We start from the raw sequence: 25,572 nt of genomic DNA, 5'->3' as shown, positions 1-25,572 counted from the left end.
AATCTGTTTATCCGACTCTTACCCCTGTCACTTTCTACCTTACACTACACACAGTCTCTCTCTCTCTCTCTCTCTCTCTCTCTCTCTCTCTCTCTCTCTCTCATACTTAAAATGGTTCCTTTTTCCTGTTTACTTGTCTGTTTTCCTGTATTCTTTTTTGGCATTGGATGATCTAGTCTCTGAGAAAATACAAATCCAAGTCATTTTGCCCGCCCCCCCAAAAATGCAAGAAAAGAAAGAGTTAAAATTCACAGTTAACTGAGGCCTGCAAATGAATGTCTGCTTGCAAGCTCCTTCCTCCACCTTTTAGTCTCCCTAGTCAATGATTTTAAAGCGTCTTTAAATATGACATCCTTTGGATTACTTTGCCTCTAGTGGAATGGTGTGTGAGCCAAGTTAAATCTGCTGCTTCAAGACCCTACAAACCCCTCTCTGCTAACATGCTGAGCAAGATCTCTGTCTTCAGTCTCCAGGGAGGCCACTGTTGTGCGTGCGCTGCCATCCAAGAGACTTGCCAGCCAACGGACCAGGGACCCCCGCCATATGGCTAGGGGCTGTCCTGCTCCAGTGTCCCACACTATGATGAGCCACCCCTCAGATACTGAACTGGGCATCATGCCCTGTGACACACACTCAGTGGTCAGTGCAGATGTGCAAACATGCATCAACAACAGGGGTCTCATTCACAAAAAGTTGTGGGAATTTCTGTGTCTGTACATGTATATATATATATATATACACATGTATATATATAATGTATAGTGTAAAGGCCAGTCTAAGTAAAATGTGCAGTTTTAAGTAGACTTATTAGCCTCTAAATGGAACCACCAACAGGAAATAAGTCAAACCCTAGTAAATAATACAGTTCACAGTTCTGAAGTGCATTTCATTTGACATGGGATATCTGAGAAGCATATAAGCATGACTTTTTAAAATCCAGAGGAACACAAGTTCCCTTTGGGATTCTCATGTTAATGCTATGCACATGTTTATATTACCACACTGCATGTTTTCATATATTTGTCTTTCTTCCCAGAAAAAAAATGGGAAACAAGACAATGGGAAAAGGAAACACAGCTTACATGAAATAGAGTTTAACAATAAAATTAAATCCACTGCGCGGTTTAAATGTAAAATAGAGGGAGCGCTCTCATAAAACCATTAAAATGTCTTGTTCCTTAAGCCCCTTATTACCCATATCTCCCTGTAAGTAAGCATGTCATCACTTAGAAATTTGGAATTGGCAACTCTGAAGTGAAAGCTGCAGATGGGAACACAGCTTGGCTAAGCTGCTCACATTTTCACGTAGTGATGCCAATGCATACATATAGAGTGAAAAACTATATGTTCTGCTGCCACTGATACGGACATGTAAACAGAGTTTTAGAGGTTGAAGCAGATCTTCAGTTTGTGCAAATTCAGAACACTGCCTTGACTAGAAAAGATGAGATCCGGTGTGGGTGAAATTTCCTTGACCTGCCATCTATGGACAAGGTCTCCAGTTAATTAAGTTTCTTGTACATCCAACTGCATGGCTATTATATTTGCAGTTCTCTTTGGAGATTAACATGGAGGCCCCTAAATCCACCTCACAATTTCATTTCATTCAACAGGATTTCTTTTCTCTTTTCTAAAGGTTCATATCAGCAATGTGATATGGGGGCGGTGTGTGTGTTTGTGCATGCACGCGCGCATGTGTGTATGCATGTGTATCTCTGTTCTTTTCAGCGTGCATTTTGTGACTTGTCTGTGCTGAAGCGATAGATAAAGAGAGAGAAGGAGAGGGAGTGAGTTCTTTTCAGTGTGCATTCTGGCATGCCAGTGAGAAAGAGAGAGGTGTTAAAATGAAACACAGAGAATGGGATTCGGGTTAAAGTGAATTCACCTCTCTAAATATCGCTCTTGGCTGAGGATGACACATTTGTCCATGAAGTTCTCACGTGGCCAGAGATGAGCTGGGACACATATCGTCAGAACTTGATGCCGGTGTGATCAAGTGCAATCACAAGGTGAAGAGCAAGCTGACTGTCGGCACAAAAGCAGACTTTGACACGTCTAGGTAACACAATCCCTCAGTGTAAATGATGAGGACAGAGGGCGTACAGTGTTAGTATGTTGGTTACACACACTGTTGCCAGACATGTGCAGACAAACATGCATTCACATGCACGCACCCATGCACACACACATGTCTAACGAGCGAGTGGTACAGGATGTTTGTTTGGGTGGAACTTGAGCCCGTCTGTGCCCCAGGGCCACAGCCAAGCAGGTGTTGGTGCACACAAACACACACACACGCTCGCGAGCACAATCACATTCAGAAAGTAAGAACACCTGGACACCTGGGTTGGGCTGCACAGCACTGTCAGACTCACAGGAGCTGTCACACACTCCAGGATGAAAGTGACCCTAGAGCTGAGGGGGGCACACCTGTGCCACGGGAGGCCCCCTGTCTGTTGAGGACCCTCTCATAAAAACACTCTGTCACGGTGACAAAGTTGTAGGCGTTTAATTGGCACTTAAACTCGCTCGCGGCTAATAAGGGTACTAATAACATCTCTCAGAGCCACCCAAACAATGGGACAAAAGAGGCTGAAGAGGCAAAGAGGGTTACAGTAATACAGAGAAAGTAAATTTAGCATCACGCTTTAAAGGAATATTGCTGCCAATTTTATATTTGTATAAACGAACTAGCTGTCTGGCCACCTTTCTATTTCCGGGCTGGTGACCACAGCTTTGGTAATACTGTCTAAGTCTGTGTGTCTTCGCCGGGCGGTACAGTGAGCAGCTTTGCACTTTACGCTGCTATGAGCAATCATCAAAGCCAGTCACACGTACGCATGGGAGCCGAGGTTCCCGGGTTTCTTGCTTGGTCGCCTGGCTCGGGGGCAGAGTGTGTGTGTGAGTGTTTCAAGGGATAAGAGCATTGTTTGATCATTGCCCAGTATTGTTCAGTCCAGCCATTAAAGGGACTTTTTTTTTTTTTTTTTACCTGTATGCTTAATGAACAATGATGAGAGAGCAGAGTAGGATGGACGGAGACAGACAGACGGAGACAGATACAGAATAAGTGAGAGGCGTTCAGCGACAGATACAGGGTGGGACAGAGATATAATAAGGGAGTTTGACACAAAGCCATGACAAGAGACAAAAACAATGCAACAGCAGAATGGTGACACTACATAGCGGGCTGGACCGTTCAGATAGACGGGGTCTGGAGGAAGGGACATGGGAGGGCAGTGGGCTTGTGGGTCCTGTCCTGCCCTCGACCTGCGAATGCTGGCACACCCTGTCCTGCTGCTGGCTAAATAAAGAGCCCCAGGGTGGGCCGGGCTGGGCGGCAGGAGAAACAGACACAGAGTCGGCATTACCCGGCTAATCTCATTAGGGAGGCAGCCCTGCCAAGCTGCCAGGGGTCAGCCAGAGTGCCACGTCACTCACCGCACCTTTGGCACTCCCTGTGACCCTCAGGCAGGTTTGGTCTGAGACTTATGGCCGGCCAGTGTGAGGTGCGACGAGAGGCGGGGTTGGTAAAGGTGGGCAGTGGGCAGCATTGTGAAGAAGAGGTAGAAGACCCGTTCGGTGGAGTTTAGAGTCAGTGCAGTTAAGAGACTGGGGAGTGTCTGCATAGAGTACTTTCAGATAGAGGTAGCGAAGGGGGAGAAACTAGAAAGTAGATTAAAGAAAAAATGAGGAGACAAATACAGACAAACAGATATAAAGCAGATGAGAGGGAGAGTAGAGAGAGAGAGAGAGAGAGAGAGAGAGGGAAAAGAGATAAATAGAGAGTACGAGCAAAAGAGAGAGATGGAGAAAGAGGCAGAGACGATGGATAAGCAGCTTCCTCCTTTGCAGCTTGGTTTAATGTATTTACAGCGGATTGCATCAGGGTGCTGTAGTTAAAAGGGCCATCGCCATCCAACAGGGTCAACTGTAGTGTGATGTGCCTTTCATAAAGGGGATGTGTGTCACTGAGATCACGCACACACAGCCACACAGAAGATAAAGTCACATACCCACAGAGACACACATACACAGTGTGTGCACACACGCACACGCGGTCAAATCTCTTCACAGAAAAATACGAGAAGCCAACCGAGTGTCATAAACCCCTCACCAGCTCTTTCCCATGGAGCAGACCCCTCCTACCTTGCTATCTCTCTCTCTCCTCCCTCCGTGAACACAGTTGAGAGCTGATATGATGGCACTTTAAGCTCCAGCTCCCTGTGCCGGGTTGACATTCAGCGACACGGGCAAAGGTAGGGGTTTAGAGTCACGGAGCACCTCAGTCCTGTCAGCACCTTGACTGCACGCTGCGCCGGGATGGGGTCAGACATGTTACCTGACGTTACCTGCGCAGCATGCCCAACAGCATCAGCACTGCCCATGTGGTCGCAATAATTCCTGTAGCAGCATAACTCTACAGAGGAAAAATCATTCACGTATAACTGTACATGCCCAGCATACTGAACATGCTGACTTCCTGTTGTTTTAAATGACTTGTAAATCAAGAAATTGCAGTTGCATCCTCATAAGATCAAACTTCATAGGACTTGATATATTTAGTTCTAGCTTTAACTTTTAACAATAAATATGAACAGCTAAGAGTAGTAAGGACCTTTTCACTGCACACATAACTTGGACCAGTGCCTCTACCCTAAACCCCCTAAATGTCAGCACAGCATAAGCAGGATGAGAGGCCAGACTGCCATAACCAGTGGCACACACTACCGTGGACTGAGCTCAGTTGTTTTAGACCTCAATCTCATTATTGTAACTCCTGATACTCAGGAAATACATTGGCTAGAAGGGGGCATGAGGGATAGAAAGCAAGCCGAAGGGTCAACATAGAAAGCAGAGGTCTTGTTGAGTGTAAAGCTGCGGGTTTGTGCCTGTGATGACTGAAACAGAGCCTTACAGTTTTTTGGCTAGGACTTCCGTCATTAGCCACTAGCCAGTGCCAGCTGACATACTTAGTGGCTTTAAAAACAAAGTGAGAGAAGGGACATTAACCCAATCGCCTTTTCTGCTCTGGGGACACATTTTCCAAGCTTTCTTAGTTAGCCCAGTTCTGTACTGTTCATGATTGCTGGCTGGTTGATAGGTTAGGTGACTACCATGATAGTTGTTTGACTGACAGTGTGCAGCAGTGTGACTCCCTGGCCAGCTAGCCAACCGGCTGGCTGGGTGCCTAGCCGGGTGGCTGGTTGGTGTGCTGGCTGCTGTCTGGATAATAGCAGAGAGTTTATGTTATTGTTGAGCTCTACTCGACACTTTGAGTGTGTTTAGACGTGCCCTGTAAACTGTGCATAAGAGCGTCCACTGCATATGGAGGCCCTCAACCAGAGCCCTCCTAAAATAGGCAGAGATGGAGTCTGGGTAAAGGGGGAGCCAGAAAACTAGAGAGGGAAGGGCGCTGAGGGAAAGGTTGAGAGTTCACAGCTGAGTTCAGGCGGGCCATGCACTGCTTTGGGCCCCCGGCCAAGGCTGAGATTGGGATAAGCTCCTGATGGTTCCACTGTGAAATGGGATCAGAGGAAGGACAGAGGGAGGGATGGAAGGATGGAGGGAGGGCTTAGAGGGGGGGGTAACTGTATGAATAGGCTAGAGTTGGCGTTGAGATTTGAAATTGTTTAACAAGCTGGTGTTGGAATATGCTGCCGGGAGCAGAGCTGACTGAATTGCAGCTGTATAGGGAGGGAACATGCTTGGAGGAATTTCTCTTCACGCTAAAGCATAATGATTGCTGGAATAGTAATAGCAACTTGATTAGATTCCTAAAGAACCACATGACCTATGCCAAAGGAAATTATCTTCAGAGCATCAAAGTGAAGAAAAACCACATGATGTGACTCTCTTTCTTTAAAAAAATGTTGGGGAGTCACATGTAGAACGACCGGGAAAGTTGAGGTAAACACTGAAAGTAAAAGTTTCGGTGTAGTAAGCCAAACTGCCTGAGGGCCTATTCCACAGCAGGTGCCAAAGTTTCCTAACTAAAAGCTGATCAAGCTAACCTTACAGTTACCTCGGTGTGAATGCTCCACAGTTGACTAAGAGTGGGAGTGCCCCTTATCCTCTCAGCAGGGGAGCGCGGAAAAGAGAGAGGGGTGTGGAGATAAAGAAAGAGTCTTTAAGGAAGCGAAGCTCTCCTGACTAATTTTGGAGGGGTGAACAGTACAGAGTTCGGATTCGTGCCAGAGCACGATTTGCAATGAAAGTGCATGAGCCACTTCAGCAAATATTAACAAGAATTGGAAGTGCCTGCCATAACTGGGTTTGAGAGGGTTATTAATTAGCTTTAGAAAGTACCATGGTCAGCAAAAACAATCACAAACATTGTAAAGATGCTTTCTCTTTGATGAACAAATGCAATGAAATTAACTGATATTATAATCTGAGCAGTAACGACCGTTTGCAAGGTGTTCCAACAACATGCTGACGGATGTTGAACACAAACCTTCTTGCAACACATTCTATTTTTATAACCAATTGACGATGCATGTTCTCATTAGCTATCTTTTACATATGCGTCCATGAAGAGGAGTGCTTGCGACATGTGAGCCATATGTGTGTGCACCGCATGCGTGCGACTCAGTGCCACTGTGCATGTCTACATTCTAGGAACTCATTACCAGGAAAATCAATGCATGACATTGGTTCATGGCGAACGGCTTCTCATCAGCCTAAGACCTCATTCCATCCTCTCTCATTTCAGGCAGAGCACAGACACCCGAACATGTGAACACACACAAAAACACACTAATCAATACACTCAATGTATACAGACGGCACAATCATCCTCACAAGCGTGATCCTACACAGCTGAAAATGTGCAAATGTTTTATTTGTGTGTGTGTGTCTGCGAAACATAAACAGATGCGTGTGTGCATTAGCTTGCATGTATGCATGTTTGTATGATTGTGTATTTGTCTAAGCATGCATATATGCATTTTGTGCTTGTGGGTATAATTTTTCTGTGTGTGTGTGTGTGTGTGTGTGTGTGTGTGTGTGTGTGTGTGTGTGTGTGTGCAGGCATGTCTGATGAAGATATCAGAGTTAGCAGAGCCAGGGCAGGATCAGAATGTTGAGGAGGACTGGGGGGCTCAACAGGCAGAAAAGAGGATGCTGTCTGCCTGAAGTGTACACACAAACACACATAGACACACACACACACACACACACACAAACATCCTCACACACACCTCCCTCCTCTCTGTCGTGGCCTCTGCTTCGACTGTATGTGTGGCACGCAGTATGCTTTAAAGCCAGAACTACGAGGCACAACACTGTCTGCCTGGGGAATTCTCTACCTCTACATCACTCCCTCGTCCTTTGCACATCTCTCTCTGCCTCGCTTCTCTGCTCCCTCACTCCCTTCCCTAACTCTGACTCTATGGAAACCCTGATAGAACTTTTGCTTGCACAGCCTTCCCACAAAAGCGACGCCCTCTCTCTTGCTCTCTCTCTCTTTCTCTCTCTCTACTTCCCGTAGCCAATGAGCAGGGGAGACAGCAACCCCACATGCTCAAAAGTGATCAATTTTTAATTTCCCAACACTTTTTCATGTTGTGTCAGAGAAAGATGTCAGCAAACAGGAGCCCTGGGGAGGACATAGGAAGGAGGAAGTGGGGGCGGTAGCAGTGAGCGTGGTTGAGGAGTGCGAATAGGAGCAGCAAAGGAGCAGAAAGAAAAACAATTGAGAGAGCTAAAAAAAACAGACCGATGTCTATAATAACAGAACAATTAGGTTTTCTATGTCTTTTACATTTGATCTCTGTCAAGCTTATCTCTACTCATATATTACTGAAATGTCGTCACGTATCTTTCAACACATCTGTTCCTTACTCATTTAGATTTTGCTAAGGTGATGGCAGCTGTGTTCGTGGCACAAACCGGCTGAGCTGACTGCCTTTCTGTTTGGCTCTTCCTGGTGACATGGGCAGTGAAAACGAGCAGAAAATCTAACTGTTCCATATCAAGGAATATTTTTACTGCTGCTAATGTGACTTAAATACCTTGTTCCACAGCTGAGTGGGCTAGCACCTGCTGCAAGCGGCAGCTAGCCTATTACAGCTCGGTACAGAGCTGTCGCTAATTTTCTGATTCAATTAGCATGCCTCAGAGCTTTCCAGTCTAATTGCAAACTACTTCACAGTTACCTCTCTGATTAATCGCTGCCCATCTGCGAGCCACTGCACGCAGAACTTGGTGGAACAAATTTGTGTATTCTCAAACATCAGCTGCATTGCCCCGAGTTGTTGAACAGGCTTATGAAACCAAATGGTTACTGAGTGGCCCCTACAACTGACTTCTGCCTATATAGATAAATAAATAGCACTGCACATTTTGAAGATTCAAAGACAACAGACACATATTCTGACAATGTTGCTAGAGGGTTTTCATGCCTTTAGTGAACACATTGACACCAGCTCCTGCTGCTCTAACTGAGTGAAGACAGGTGGTTCAAAGCTGTGTAAAGAACGTGTATGTGCGTGTGTAAGCTCAAAACAGAGAAAGGTATGGATTGCATGGTACAGTGAATCCAATAAAAAATTCACACTTCCTTAACTGTAAGGTCAGGGTCATAGAAGGATGCACAACGGCAGCCTCCTACTCCACCGTAACACCACTAGTCACTCTCCAGCCTCCTATAGCCAGTTTTGCTAAAAGGCTTGCAACCATCATCGTTATAATATATTCCTAATTATATATTGACTTAACTCTCATTTCTGTGGGCTTCGAACCCTTTCAACGTACATGCATCGACAATGTCGAGTCAATACATTTTTTAACTTTAAAGACAAATACCACTAATTTGCCTGAAGGGGCTTTACAGTCTGTGCTACGTATCTATCCTTAGACCCCTCAATCTAATGAAGAAAAAAAGAAAAATGGAAACAAAACAGGAAAAATGTGGAAAAGATGGGAAATATTCAGAGGAGGGCTAGGGACAGACAGACAGACATGCAATAGAGTGTGTACAGAAGAGACACTGTAAACAAACAAATGTATAATCACAATGCTACAATAATTGATATAGTCTGCCATATATGAAAAATATGGTTCTGGCAGGACATCAAGCAAATTCCAACTTGAGTTCACCTGGAAAAAGGACAAACTACACTGCACATAGATAAAAGGGAAGTGAGCACACAAAGAAAGAGAGGCAAGGGCAACAGGCACACAAGGTACAGAGGCAAGAGAAGATGCTGAATCTCCTGGAGGATGGTGATCCAGATCCAAAACATCTTGAATAAGGCACTGACAGCAAAGACAGAGCGAGAGGTCTCAGGGCAGCTGTTGGGCCAGCGCATTGAAGCCTGAGTGAAAGGACTGGACAAGAAGGAGAAAATACAGGGAAAGACAGAGACACAAACACGCAGCTCATGTGCTTGCGGGAACCAAACAAATGAAAAGTGACAGCAGTTTCAGAGAAATGTAATATCATTGTAGTCAGCAGGACAAACCTAAGAGATTAATGGAGACACAGGCACTGAGTACTAATGTAGGCAATGTGATAAGAGGTGGATGTCCTGTATATTGTTTCATTAGCACAAACTGCATGAATAGACTAAATGAACTAAGTTTGCTACAATTAATACCACTCAATTTCCGATTTCAGACAATTAAAGACAAATATTTAAGCCTTGATAGGAAAAAAATGTATATATATATATATATATATATATATGTATATATATATATATATATATATATATATATATATATATATATAAACACACACACACACACACACACACACACACACACACACACATTAGAATAGCATCTATCTGTCTCGGAAAAGTATATATAGCTGCTTCACGCCATCTATGGTTTGTGGATGTGTTCAAGCATGCTTAGAATGATAATTTGGGTTTACAAGCTTTAACAAAGCACAGTAAAAGGTGTGATATTGCAGCTCTTGATTTGTTTATTCTGAAAAATCATATCACAATAATGTTAAAATCATGAGGTGCAGACAGTGTTTCTACATTGAATAAAACTGGGGGAGGGGCTTTGTGTATACAAGCTCACAGCTCCAGTGCCTCAAACTCTGCTATCGTTTACTCTGTCCTGTATCAAATTATGAAGCCATACACCTGCAGTCCTGTCGCACCTCAGGCATTCTCAGTGGATCAACACTGACTGACTGTTGCTGGCCTGATACTCGATTTTTTCCTAACCTCTCCCAACCCAAGGACCCAGGATGGTGTAGTCTAGACCTGGAGGTCATAACCCTCCTGGAGGCCCACCAGCAGACCCATCACCTCTCTCACCAAACCAGATCAATAGCTTTGTGTAGTCTGGGCTGTCGGCCAGTGTTTACTTGTGTTGACCTCTGCAGCTCATGGAGAACAGCATAGGATAGATGACAGCAGAAACAGAGTAAAGCACCATGGTGGAGAAGATGAGGGCAGACAGTGGACAAGCTGAGGAGAGAAAGTCAGAAATGCTGCGATCAAAGGAGAAAGGAACAGGGTCGAAGAGGGGAAAAGACAAGAGTAGAGGGAACACGGCGAGAGGGCAATAACGAGTGTTCAAGAGAAACCAAGTGGACCAACACCAAAGAGAAAGGAGTGGAGCAGAGGTGAGCGGAGAGCTTTGACAATGAGAGCGAGCAGGAGGATTGTTTAAGGAGTGTAGCTTGGGTCAGAGGTAAAGCTGAGGTATATCGGGTTATCATATCAGTCAGTCAGCTCGAGACTTCCAGCTATCACAGCCAGGGCACGTTGCTCTCAATCCCACACAATCCTCTTCTCTGTTCTCCAACCCAGCCCTATTGACAAATCTAAAACCAAGGTCAGAGCAGTGTTTACACAGCCTTTAGTCCAAATTACATCATCCAAACTCTGGCCCTGAGGATGCATCACACTGTCACTGAGAGTAAATGACCTGGCAGGCTGCCGTCCCGCTGGAAGAGGAGAAACAGAGAGACACAACGAGGGGGGTGGAGTCAAATTCAATAATAAAAAAAAATAAATTCTGAAACAGAAATGGCACATGAGCTTGGCATGTAAAAACTTATCAGGGTGCTCAATTTGTGCCCCCCACAAAAAACATTCAATGCCCCCGAAACAAACAAACACACACACACACACACACACACACACACACACACACACACACACACACACACATTATTGTCTTACTGTCTGGGGCAGCGTTTTCCCTTTATGAGTCTACACAGTGAACAACAAGGGAACATAATGCATATTGTTGCTGGCTCCCAATAATGATGCATAACCCAGTGGCTGCACAGGAATATAATACCAATATGTCAGGTCTCTGATTTGGCCACAATTTGCATGGTTATAATAGCTTATCGACTGGCTCAAGGTTGAGCAGGGCCAGGCGGCTTCACTATAATGACTGGCCGTGTGCCTCCGACAGTTTATTTCAAGCCTCTGTGGCTCAGTCACCCGGCCCCCTATCTCGTCAATACCCAATCTTGATCCCACTATCTGCATCCTGACAAAGTCTGCACAAACACGTCCGCCCCCCCTGCCCCCAACTCCCACTGCCAACAACCTCACCTCCACCTCCTCCATCCCCTCCAACCCAGGGTGTTTTTGTCTAAATTATTCCTGTATCATATAAGCATTTCCCATGGAGATCAATACAGGTGCAATTCATTAGGCCTCCCAAAATCTGCTTGTCTGCAAGCATTTGCCCATATAACAGCTATCGATCCTTCCTGTTTTGGCCTGGTGCCCACCTCGTTCAACGTCTGCACGGCAGCACAACAGGCAGGCGAGCTGCAGAAGCAGAAACAAACTTTTTGAAATTAAAATTATGGATTTTGTTTGAAAACAAGAAAAAAAAATAGGCTTTGAGATGCCCTCTAAATACCAGCACCTGTATTTATGAAACAAGTGTAAATTATAATATTTCAGCAGATCCTACCACTATTTTAGTTTGATTCACAATTAAAAATTTTACAGGGAAAATTCCTTAAATAGAAGTTGCCAGAATTTACAATTTTCTTTTTTTTTTTTTTTTAGTATGAAACAAACGTGTGTGACATTTTCAAAACTAGATGCAGTAGTAATAGTTTAATAATAATTTGGAGCAATTTACTCTTATTAATCACTATAATATCGGCCAAATATGAGCGGATGTGAAAAATGAGACATTCTCTGTCTAAGTTGTTTAATGCTACTGGACTTCCACTTAGCCCCTTTCAATTAGTTAGTCAATGATGATTAATTCAGTAAATCATCAGGTAAAATAAAGTTTGTTGTGATGGATTTTCAGCAATATATCTGCTATGTTAGAGCTACACATTAAAGGTTTGAAAATAATTGTTAGTTGCAGAACTGTCGGTAACGTTTAAGTGACCTCTGCTGAACAAGGCATTGAACAGATGCATTACATTTATAGTACAAACTACAAGTTTTCCATTCAAATAGAAAACGTTTTAAGTATCATAAATAATATCAGGTAAAGAAACAGACACACTCCTATCTTGGAAATGAAAGTCATGAAGCTTTAAGCTAAAAATTTGAAAGTGAAAATGAATCGCACATTAACACGTGCCTTAATATTGCCTTAAAAAGATATATAGCAGTAAAGAAGTGAGGAAAATGACACAGTTACTGCTGTCAGGCAGAGGTCTGTCTTGTCAGTGAAAGTCCTTTCCTTCCCAGCAGACAACAACACTTGACAGTGTTATTGCTCCAACACTAACATTCTCTGGGTCAGTGTCAAGGGCACCAACTTGAGAGAAAGTCCTTAAGTGCAGGGGAAGGAGGTCAAACAACAAGAGAAACCTTGCACTCCTTGCTCCTCTAAGTTGAGACCAGTAATTGTAGCTGTTCAAAAAAAAAAAAAGTTCACAACTTTTTGTCACATTTGCGACTCATTGTAAATCCAACTTTTTTTCTGAGATTTTGTTAGAAATTTAATTTCCATCTTTATGTCATCTTTTGTCAGCAAAACACTAAACCCAAGTTCAATAAAAACTCATGAAAACACTGTGATTTTGATGACATTTTTTACGTACATATGAGCATATCCTCTATGATTTCCTATTTAAACATCAGTTACCAGACAAGTGGTACTCAACTGTGTCTAACAAGTAAACCCCCCTTACCACTAGCATGAAAGCACAAAACAAGTCTATTTGGATATTTGACAGAAACAAACTAATTAGGAAAAAATCCCACCTGAGGTTTTTTGTACATCAGAAAGAAAAAATGTTGTTTTAAGGTTTTCGTTTTCATCAAAAGGTGAACGACAGGTTGCACTGTATTTAAAAAACAAAGCCCCAAAAGCATCCCACTGGTTGTGTGATCACAAACCTATCCCATTGCTTTGACAAATCAATTCTGAAACACCTGTTTTGGCTGTTATGAAGCCATTTCCAAAATACAAAAGGAGGAGGAGGGGGGCTAAAAGGAGAAGAAAAGGATAAATCAAAAGGGGTGGTGGAAACAGGCAAGCAGTGGTCCCCGGTCGAGAGGTCAGAGTGAAGGCAGTGCGGCCATGCCCACTGTGGGCACTCAGCTGGAACTAAATGTGGACGCCGAGACGCCAGATATTGGAGCACTGCCAAGGACCTCTCACCCTGCAGCGCTTTCTCTCTCTCTTTTTGCCCGAGACCCAACAATGAGTGAGAACTCACTGCCTCCCGCCCCACCTGCCCCCCGACTCCCCCATACTACATCCCCCTACCCCATTTCGCTCTCATTCTGTCATTCAGCTTAACATGTTCATTACGGCAAGCGCAAGGATGGTGGGTGGGTGGGGGTGATTTTAAATTTCTGATAGCGATGTTGCCCAAAATATTACGGTTATTTATATTTCAACACCCCTCTAGGTGATTGGGTGGTTATAGACCCAAGCGTGTGCTCATGCAGGACCACCCTCTCTGGGATGTGTGGGAGAGACAATGGGGCCAGTGATCTAGCCCAAACAGCTGTGATTGAGCTAGACGTCATACCACCTCAACACACACACACACACACACACACACACACACACACACACACACACACACACACACACACACACACACACACAGACGCACACACACCATCTGTGAACACCAACACATGACAGAGCAAATAGGATTACAGTATGGAGGAAGACAAGGAGGATGATCCAAACACCATAATATCATTTCCAAGATTGGACAGGGATGGGGCAGGGCATGGGGCGGGCTGGGGTGAGGGGTTTACCAGAGGGCGGGGCAGGGGCTTAGCCGGTCAGAGGTCAGACCTACAGTGCAGTGATCTAATGGCTGTCTAGTTTGTGCACCAAAGCTTAGCTGATGTTTTCAGAAAAAAAAGAGATACCGAAACTAGGACAGGATTCAAGAGATGAAAAGCGCCACAAATAGCACACCGGATAAATGAAATGCACCAAAGTTCATTTAGTTCAAACCTTGTTTATCTTAACTCCTCAGAGACTGAAGTCATTCAGGGGAAAATATCTGATACACACAGAAATCCTTGATTACAATTTATGAAAAACATGTCCATTCATGTATTTTGCATTGTAATTTATATCTTATATGTATCAACATTGTTTATGTTATATGAATAAAAATACATTGTTTGTAGGAGGTTTTATTTCAAGATAAACTAAAGTGTTTATGTTTTCAATGGGTTAGTGCCATGGATTTGAGAGCTTTTAGCCCCCGCTGTGTGAAGGTTACAGGCCCACATTGGACATAAACCTTATGACACAGCCAACAAAATAAATACTGTGTGTCAGCTACGATTAGACCCTCGGGTTAAATCCTTGGTGTACCCTGTCATTCGAAAGAAACATTTTCATATCACTTTATTACCATGTGATTTGTCAACTAATATTGAATGTATTAAAAGAGATTATGGTTGCATTAGAGGATTAAAGGTCTTTTAAGGAACCAGGAATGAATGCAGAGTGACCGCATAACCATCCACACACACGTGCAGAATATTCACACCAACACTCGCCATATATGAAAAGAGATTACAATGTGATTTCCAGAATTGAACCACAAAACATTCCTCTCTCATCAATCTGTTCATCCATACATGTGTTCATTTTTCTCTGTGGATTGGTTGGAGGGCCTGTGTGACAGAAAAAGGTTGATCCTGGGGCCAGAGAAGGGCAGGAATGCCAAGCATGGGTTTAAGCTGTAAGGTAACATCTATGTCAAAAGCCTCATCGTGTGTAAGATTAAATCTCTGGACTGGGTTGGGCAGGTTTTGAGTAGGAACTACTGAGACAATCTAATATGAACACATCCAGCGTGGTCCACAGGAGCCAGCCTGACATGTGACTGGCTGCGACACCTCAAGGTGAAAGGTCAATACAGATTTCAGCAAATCTGAGCAGGCACGGCATGAGCTTATATTCAGGGAGGGGAGGGGGCTTGGCTTGGCCTCCAACCCTTACCTGCTAAGACCCTTGAAGTTTTTTACTCTGACCTAGACTTGACTCCTTCATCTGGGATGTTAGCTATACTAATTACTGCCTGATAGCCGTCTGGTGCCAAATGCAATTCACATCCCCTGGATTCTCCTCGACTCTGCTCCAACAGCTGGTGCCAACCTTACTTAGCCCTCATGAAGTGTTTTAGACACAAAGTGTGAGCCCCCACCTTTCTTCTGCTCTGGCAATCTATGTCTTTTGTTTAGGGTTTTGTTATCTGGCCACATGTTGTTCAGAGGGCAAAGGGGAGCTGCTCTATGTAACATCAGAAGGTCAGCTGGCATGCACTCTTAAAGAAAAAAAGCATTTCATAAGCCAAACAAAAGGGGATTAAAATGGCGCCAAAGATGGATTTGGAGCCTACTGACCCCATCCATTAACATCTCAACGTCAAACTGTCTCCTCTTTGGCTTGGGATTCTTTTGGGACAAGGTAGGGTGGCGGTGATTGGAAGCAGAGCCAGAACCACACAGTGGTCAGGTGACTTTGGCTCAAGGATGGGTAAGGAGACACTCCATCAGAGTCAGGAGACCTAATTTATTTCCACTATGCCCTTAGGCCCCCCTGTCCAACCTTGTGGCGCCCTCCACTACCTGATCTGCATGTCTACCACTTGGCCTTAGAACCCCTTCTGTGCCCTCTGGGCCACTGCAGCAGCTAGTCATATCTGGGAACCCAGAGAAGAGCCAAATCAATGTGAGTGTGTCTGTGATTATCAGCATGTGGGTGCAAGCATGTGTGTGGTGTGTGCATGTGTCTATCACTAACTGTGTCTACATGTGTAAGGCTATCTCTGAGCATGTCCATGTGTATTCCAATCTGTGAGCATGGTTGCAGTATGTGTGTGTGTGTGTGTGTGTGTGCATGTGGACAAGTGGCCTGTCCATGTTGATTAGATAGGAGGTGAGCCCTGCAGAAGGCCGACATACTGGCTGACCAACACACAGATGAGGCAGAGGCAGGAGGGAAGACAGGAGTGGTGATTTTCCGCTGGCTCTGTAGTTTAGCCCTGAGAGGCTCACAGAGGTGATAACCAGTCTGTCTCTAGGTCACCCAGATAACATGCCTGTACACACAGCATTCTTCTCCTTGGGAGGATGTTCGCACAAGTGTAGGTGAGTATCTGTAGGTTCAGAATAGCATGCACATATATCTTCACCCAAGTATAAAGGCTGACACCACAAAACCACACCTCTCCACATGACCCATCACATATGACAGGGGCCCTCAGGGGAATTATCTCAAGTCTGAAAGGATGGACAAAAAGATATAAATAGAAATGATATGGCAACGCCAGTGGACACGACTCCAGAATATAATGAAAAACTACAAAGTGTTTGCTCCATGTAATGAGATCAAGATGTGTTTCATTGGAATCATCTCAGTTTGAAAGACCACTTAAAACAAAATCACATTGGGAAAATGGAGAGTAAGACAATTGTGACAAACTTGAAATGAAACCATTTAAAAATCAAGGCTACTGTTTACAAAGGGATTTCTTTTGGTGGTAAAACAAACCCACTTAGCTGCACACTGAGGAAAACATTCTATGCTACACTTTATGACACTGTTGCTCAGTGCCAGACCATTTTCAGAGCTGAAGAATCAGCTGACACACAGGTCAAAGGTTGCCTAGTTCTGCCCAGAGCAGTGACAGGCCAGCGACGGTCAGAGGATGTTGGTGGATAAACACGAGAAGCAGGAACAGAGGGTTGAGGATCAGGAGCCATAGCATCAGTGAGGGATCAGCGCAGCCTATCTCATTACTCCTGGGCACAATAAGCACAACAACTCTCCAAGCACTTTATAATTGCTGCTTCCTAGGCTACAAACAAGTCGTGTTTATTACCCCGTTCTACTCTTCGGTGCTTTCACTGGAAAAAATATCATCCTCTAATTGCCACATTTCTCTAATTCTAGCGCGCATCGGTTTCACGGGCGGTTTGTCTCCTGTCCTGGAGATGGCTGGTTAATAAAGTTTTTATCTGTCAAAACAGAGCACAGGGGAGGATCCAAGGTCAGTGCTGCATACTCAAAACCTGGCTGGTTGTGGAATCTACCATCACTTTTGTTTACATAATTATATAAATAAGATGTAATTTTCTTTTCTCAGCAAAAAAAGACAAATAAACATTATAATTTGAGGCTGATTATGGCTCAAGGACTTTCAAGGATGATTTTTTTTCCCTTCATTTTCTCATCATCTCTTTGGCAATTATGTGCATTCCAAATATATCCTCAAAGCTTCAATGTTTGTTCTTTTTTTATTTCATAACAATCACATTAAATGTGCATTTAATTATAACCTAATTGTGCAGAAGAGAAGAGAGGGGGTACAACTGCTACCACAATATATCAAAAAGGTTTAGCTAAACAGGAGCAGTGAGTTTAAACTAACAGAAGAAACATCAAAACCTTTCTCTCTCACACACTTGGTGTGCTCACAAAAAAACATAGTGACATATCAAATTGACTGGGTTCTGCAGATGTTGGATCTCAGCATGGGTTCTGCAGTCTAGTAGCTGTGCCTTCAGTGTGTGTGTGGATGTGTGTGTATTAATTAACAGCTACAACTTATGAACTGGCCTTTCGAACCTATAACAATAACAGTCTCCATTTAAAAAGAAGAGTATAAAAAGCTCAACAAAGCACAGTAAAAGATCAGTAGAATTACAAAAAGTCTAACTTGCACCTAATTATGGTTAATAAGTACTTCTAGGGAGCCACATTCACACAATCTAATTAAAAGTGAGGTTTCTGTTTGCACCACAACATAATTACCACATCTGTATTTAGAGACATTTACAAATTGTTCACCACTGTGGGTAAATTAAGATAAGTTGGCAGCTAAACTCCATTCACCCTGTTTGAGAAGAATACAAACCAAAAGTAGTAGTAGTTGATAATAAAACACCAGCTTTAACTATGAAAAACTTACGTCCATCAGGACTTGACTTTTTGACTTCCTTCACTATCATATCAAGATAAATTAAACAATCACATTCATGTTCTTAATCCAAGCTTAGAATTAGCTATTCTTTTTTCATGTGGCAGTGTGAACTGGTGGCACGCTCACACAATTAATCAATAGATTAACCTCTCCCTGCTCTAATCTGCTTTATCCCATCAACAAACTTCACCTAATGGCAGAAGCTGTGAGTAAGCAGCACGTTTACTGCCAAAACACTGCCAATATCTTTTCTAAAATAGCACTATGTTTACTGAGCTACTGAAGTATGAGGTCTTCCCATTCCTCTCATCTTCTGGCAGACAAGGTGAACACCAATAATAATGATAAGTATCATCAGAGAGTTGTTACTACATGGATAACATCACTCCAACACTTGTTGCATGGCAACTTATGGCCTGTTAATGAGGGCACGGTGACACTGGGAGACTGTGGATGAAGGTGATTGCTAAGAGTCATAATGCTAGCACTGGTCAGGATTTGCTGTGCCCCACTGAGGCTTATTGGATTAATTCCACACCAGGGAATGCATCTTGAACCAGTCTACAGCCACAAGAACCCAGCATGTTGTTTTGGTATTTTTAACTTAATGACAAGAGAAATTTGGGAGAAGTAGCTAGAATCCCGTATGACCCCTGATGATCAAAAAATAAACTGCCCACCATTTTCATCCACATACTTGCACTCGATCCTGTCGACACCACAGCCATCAAATGTGGTATATGCGTGGTTTCTGTGTTCTTTTTTTTTTTCTAAGTGGTTTGCCACATGTCGAGGTCAGGGGTAAAGGCTGGGCGGATTAGAGCCTATATCGAGTCAATGAGAAGAGGCCATATGGGCAAATGAGATCCATGTCCGTGAAGCACTAATCTTGGGATGCCCTCTAAATGACCAGGGATGGACACTACCCACAGCAGCTCAGAGGCTTGGGGATTCGAAAGCAGCCTGTGGCCGGCTCTACTGTATGTTAGCTCCCCCATCTGACCCTGTGTATTCAGACAGGAAGAACCTGGCCTAGAACATTAAAGATGACTAAAAAAAACACAAACACGAGTACACAAATACAGCGCACTGTGCAAATGTATTGATTCAATTCCTTTGAAAGGTACACAGATTGAAATTTACAAAACGTCATATGAAGAAATGGTCACACTGTTTAGAATGTGGTAAAAGTTGCTTCTCAAATTGTTATACAGTTCCCTCTGCATCTGAACCTTACTGTTTTTTTTATGTGGTTGAAAAAGTATGTCCTTATGTCACAAATGGGCAGGATTCAAGCCAAAGCATATGCAATACAATGGAATACATACTGAATGCTGTAGATACAGATGCCTTTAAAGGGAAATAATATCTATAGAAGCAAGTATATAGTTATAAGCAGACCGCAGACTAAAAAGCTTAGTGTTTGCCCCAAGTAAGAGTGCGTGCGTGCGTGCGTGCGTGCGTGCGTGCGCGCGCACACACACACACACACATGAACAAAAACATAAATACAGCAGTAGGAGGTATGGCAAGAGAAAAAAATAAAAGTGGAGATAAAACAAGAAGGAGGGGGGTATTTATTAGAGATCCTGTCCCAGTGATTGGCTGCGAGGCGGGTAGCAGAAGGACAAATGGACAAATCTGAGGAGCTAATAAGAGTGAATACAGAACGGCCCTCATGGGCAAATCTGGCACTAAGATGATAATGAGATTATAAAACCCCACTATATTGCAGCAAATTGTATAAGTGTTTCATTGAACCTTGTTGAACTTTCATTTATGCATGCCAGGCTCTTTCCCTTTTTGTCCCTCCGCTTTCTTCTTTTCCTCGGGATGATGGGTAGAGTATGCGAAAAGAGGAGAGGATAAAAATGCCTCCTGGATGGAGTTTACCTAGCGCAGGGGTGAACTGAAGACCACAGACTGGGCTTTCCAGACACGCTTCTAGTTAGCATAATCGCAATAGCCTAAACTGTTAAAGCAATAGTGCTCTGCATATGAGATGTGATTCTAAATCACACTTCACATCTTGTCAGCATCCTTCATGCATGCCTAAAATATTTATGCCCAGCAGTAAATACATCAGAGAACCAACAGCATCAACATCAACAAACCTGTATTTTTGTTTTGCCCAAGCTTTGATATTTTCCTTTTGAAAATAAACCAGTTTAAACACATTTTAAACAATTAGGTTTTAAGTGTAACACAAATAACAACTCCTGAAGACCTTCTGAAAGAAATTAATAAATTAATAATTGCAATCTTCACTAAAATACAAAAAACTTGTGGGCAAAAATAAAAAGAAAAGAAGAAAAACATTTAAAGCTGAAAAAAACATTACATTTATGATGCATTGCTCACTTAAAAATTATGTTAAGGGAAAGAAAGAAAGAAAGAAAGAAAGAAAGAAAGAAAGAAAGAAAGAAAGAAAGAAAGAAAGAAAGAAAGAAAGAAAGAAAGAAAGAAAGAAAGAAAGAAAGAAAGAAAGAAAGAAAGAAAGAAAGAAAGAAAGAAAGAAAGAAAGAAAGAAAATAACATTATCTTAAATAAATCATTAAAGCATTTTCCTCACATAACTCAGATCAGGTGCAGAGATCAGCTAAGACAACAAGAAATGCACACCATTGCTCAAGAATGATATTGTTTTTTAACTTTGACAGGATTGCACATTTATTAGCTCAACATATTGATCATTTTCATTTCCTCCTGTTAGTCAGTTAAGACAAACAATAGGTGACAACCTCGTCTGGGACCTGTAGTAAGGGCTTGTCTATTGACTATGTCACCATATCTTTGATTCTGATCGGGTGAAGATAAATGTCTGACAGAAAGCAAAGCGCTGGAATAGATCAATAAACACGGAGAGTCCTCTAAAACTGAATCAAAGTGGTCGAGTCTTTGATCCCAAGGAAATGTCCCTGAGAGATGGCAGCATACATGATGGAACAGATTGCCCTGTCAACAAGGAACTATAGTGGTTCCTGACAATGGACTGGAGGCAGTTCTGTGTCAATGACACAACATATATTTTTTGTGGAGGAATCCATTAAGGCTGGTCACATCAGGCCAGTTAAAGCAAGTTCAACAGGCCAAATGAACAAAAATGGAAGTTACAAACTAAAAAAGGATTGTTGTCAAAAATACCAAAAAGTAGGTGCGTCTGATAAGATGCTTAAAAGTATCTTAGAAGATAGTCAAATGGAGACATGATTGTATTAATGTATGATCCTAATCCCAGACAAGGGGAGAGAGAGAACGGAGGGAAGAGTAATGACTTTTTTCCCTTAACTTGCTATCATATGAGCAAATGCTCATACAATGGCAAGATGATCCCAAGTAGAGCGAGGGTCCATCATGATCTGACAGCCATTCTTATACACCATGCTGACAGGATTTCATACCATGCCAACAGCCAATGAATAGTCAGATTTTGCCACTGATGACTCCAGAGACACTGTTTCATGTAATCAATCCAGTAACAGGCGGCCAGAGGGCAAAAATGACAAAAGCAAACTGAAAATAGTCATAGAGAAATAAAAAAACATAATCTTAGGCTTCAATGTAATTCTTAATTCATGCTGAAATGCCATATCCAAATGCTTTCTACTTATTAAAAAGTCACATTCACATCTCTTTATTCAGAGCTGAGTTAAGTGTAGCCGAGGAACCTTTAAGTTGACAAATTCTAAAGGTTTTTATTCTCTTTCAGCTGTCCTGACAAAAAACTTAATCCACTCCTATAAACTTTCAATTCCCTCCAAATCCAATGTCAGAAAATCAAACAAAAGTAAAAGAAAACAGCTAAGAGGGAAGATATTCTGTCAAGTCAACACTCTCCGTTGCTCATATCCTCTGTTTATCTCAACAGACTCTTGATAATGAGCCAAGGACTCCCGCCAAGGCAGCTGAGAGTTAAATACATTGCAATCCATATTTTCACAAAAGAGCCTGGCACTCTTTGAGTTCCATTTGACAGGTGCTCCACACCATAGAACAGATCCTATATGTTTGCCCATTCTTGTTCCCAGCATTTCATACCTTGGCACTCTAGTCAAGAAGTGGATTGACTAGAAATATGAAATATGAGTGGCATCACCTTCAGTCAGGTTTTGCCTCACCTGTTCATAATCTCTCTTATTCCTCCTGAGGTACCTAAAGATGATGTTCTTGTATGTCTTGTTCCTCATTTTTATATATTTCCACAAAAATCAGTAAGGCATATTTAGTAACTTTGGATGGGTGGGATCTCCACCAAGATGTGGTGTGTCTTGTGGATTGAAACAATGTTTGACTGCACAGCATGAGTTTGTAATGAATCACCTACTGGTAGGTCAGAGGGATTTAACCTCCTACACTTCTAAGGTTGGGATGTTGTAAGGATTTGGATGCCCAGTTAGGGTAATCCAGCAAGTTATACAGAAAATAATGTGAGGAATTACCAGGTCCATGCTTATTGGCTAGACCAGAGGAAGCGCATTTCTGAAGTTCTATGTATAGTCGTGGTCAGAAGTTTACATACAGTGCATGTTCCTACACTAAATCTCATGCTAAATTCAAGTTACATAATTGAATCATGAATAAACTAGCATCCAGGAAGCCCCAGGATTAATGCTTTTGTGAAATAAAAAGAAAAGGCAAAAATTCCTAATAATTTCAAATTTATTGATATTTCTTTGCAGAACACTGCTTTTTTACTGGGTCATAAGTTTACATACACCTTTGTCTTCAGGGCTTAGTACTTGTTAGCATTTCCATGAACTTTTATAACATCAGCAAGTCGCTTCGGATAGCCATCAATGAGCTTCTCACAGTAATCCTTTGGAATTTTTGACCACTCTTCCTGGCAGATTTGGTACAACTCGGTCATATCTGTCGGTCTTCTCTTACGGACTCGTTTCTTCAGTTCACGCCACATATTCTCGATCGGATTGAGGTCAGGGCTTTGTGAAGGCCACTCCAATACTTTCACCTTGTTCTGCTGAAACCATTTTGAAACTAATTTTGCTGTATGTTTTGGATCATTGTCCTGTTGAAAGATCCAATTTTGACCAAGCTGCAGAGATCTGGCTGACTTTTTGAGGTTTCCTTGCAATATTTCCAAGTATTGCTCTTTTCTCATGATTCCATTGATCTTCTAGAGTTCCCCAGTTCCTGACGCTGCAAAGCAACCCCACAACATGAGACTTCCTCCACCTTGCTTGACCGTCGGGATGGTATTGTTGGGGTTAAAGGCTTCACCCTTTCGCCGGAAAACGTATTGCTGGTCATTATGCCCAAACAGTTCAATTTTCGTCTCGTCCGACCACATGACACTCTTCCAGAAGGCTTTATCCTTATGCTGGTACTCTTTTGCAAACTTCAGCCGAGCTTTTCTGTGTCTCTCTTTGAGTAATGGCTTCTTTCTGGCCCGGTACCCTCTTAGCCCGTGTCGATGGAGAACTCTCTTGACCGTGGACACTGAGACATTTGTTCCTGAGGCAGCCAATTCATTGCAGATGGCTTTCTTGGTGGTCCTGGGGTTAATTTTCACCTTTCTGACCAAAAGCTTTTCATCTCTAGATGTTAATTTCCGTTTCCTTCCAGACAGTGGCATTACAGCTATTCTCCCAAGGTGCTTATATTTGTGGACAATTGTCTGAACAGATGCCCTTGGTACATCAAGCTGCCTTGAAATGGTCCCAAGAGACGAGCCTGACTTATGCAAGGCAACAATTCGCTCCCTGATGTCAAGGCTGTATTCTTTTGACTTTCCCATTGCAAGTCTCGAGTCGAAATGCAGTGTGTGTAAAGTCAACCTGCTTTTATACCCCATAATTTCTACTTTCTAATTTCGACTTTTACACAACATGAATGAACACCAGACTAAAGGGATGATTCCATGAATGATTGCACAACCTGATTTCAACTAATTTACTGTTAAATAGGCCAGACAAGTGGGTGTATGTAAACTTATGAACCACAAGAATCTGAGGTCATTTGGGGAAATCAACTAAATATCTATCTGAGGTCAAAAATTCAGATCTGCCCCATTGGCAGAATAATGAAGACACTATTATTGAATAACCACATATATGTCTTCATTCAAATTGGGTGGCAAATTGGGTTAAAGCTGTCTGGAATAGTTTTTGCTTTGGTGTATGTAAACTTCTGACCACGACTGTATGTGCAGGTACAATGCATAACCTTCATTTTCACTTGCTGAACATAACAATCTACACGCAGTTAAAAAAACAAGTTCCTTTTTCCTCAGCTGTAACGTGCCATGTTAAACAGAATTGAGAACATAAATACAAACAGCAGAGTCTCTTCCATCTTAACACCAGCTGTGCATGTTTTTCTTATTTAGCACATGTATAATCAATGAACTGAGAACATGATAGAGATTCCAGCCGTTTTTTTGTTGTAACTCCAAACACTCAGATGACAGGGCTTTTTTAAATTGTTTAATTGTTTGTTAGCCTGTCAAAACAGTTTTAAATCTGTTGGGCAAGTTTACAGACTATGATCTGTAGCCAAACAGATCTCATTGTCTGCCTTAACCTTCAGTTTGCTGTTTCCAGTTTCTGTGATTCTAAAAGAGTGAATTAACTGTGAAAGTTATTTTCCATCTCTACCATGGAATAAATCTTTTGCTACGATTATAAAACTGTCCCTCTTATTGTGTCTCAGGGTGACAAAATCAGAGCATCCATTTACAAAACACCTGGCTGAGATCTCAAATAACATCCAACTTAGTCACTGTCAAATAAATCTCTTTTTTTTTCTACCATTGTACCATACCACCAGGGTCAAGAAAGTTTGTTTTCTTCTTACTGAAAATACAGACATGCGGCTGATGATTTACTTCTCCGAGAGAGTTTATGGCACAAAGCCTCAACAACTAAACCTGCCCCTTCAGAGTTTCTAAAATCCAAATCACAGGAATCCATACGAAGGATAAAAGGGAATACATAACAAGATCTCTGCAAAGCTCAGACATATAGAAGTCTCCCATTCTCTCCACTCTGACCACTTGATTTTTGACAAAACTTTTTTTCTCTTTTCAACTCCACGCCTTTCAATATGACCCCACCGCTATTGCCTCTGGTTTAACTGATGCAGCCAGCAAATCACCATCCACTAAAGTGTTGTCTGAGTTTTTCCATGCGCTGAAGAAAAAGACACTGTCAGAGATTCACATTGTTTGTTGGTTAGGT

General features: G+C 42.5%; 1 protein-coding gene across 4 annotated transcripts in view; it reads right to left on the bottom strand.

Moving 5' to 3' along the window:
* The window catches only part of fam172a (family with sequence similarity 172 member A), a 154,103-nt gene that overhangs the window by 17,282 nt on the left and 111,249 nt on the right, over window positions 1-25,572 (bottom strand). For 3 of the 4 annotated variants that reach the window (XM_037098754.1, XM_037098758.1, XM_037098757.1), the window contains exon 11: window positions 10,076-10,915. The exons of the other annotated variant lie outside the window; for it this stretch is intronic. In XM_037098754.1, coding sequence (XP_036954649.1) covers window positions 10,740-10,915 — 176 coding nt within the window. In that variant the 3' untranslated portion in view covers window positions 10,076-10,739. Of the gene's footprint in view, window positions 1-10,075; window positions 10,916-25,572 lie in introns of those variants that run through there. 4 annotated transcript variants of the gene reach the window in all.

The sequence above is a fragment of the Acanthopagrus latus genome, chromosome 5 (assembly GCF_904848185.1).
Source record: "Acanthopagrus latus isolate v.2019 chromosome 5, fAcaLat1.1, whole genome shotgun sequence".
Lineage (NCBI taxonomy): Eukaryota > Metazoa > Chordata > Actinopteri > Spariformes > Sparidae > Acanthopagrus > Acanthopagrus latus.
The sequence above is the reverse complement of the archived record's forward strand: the minus strand, read 5'-3'. Positions and strand labels throughout refer to the sequence as shown.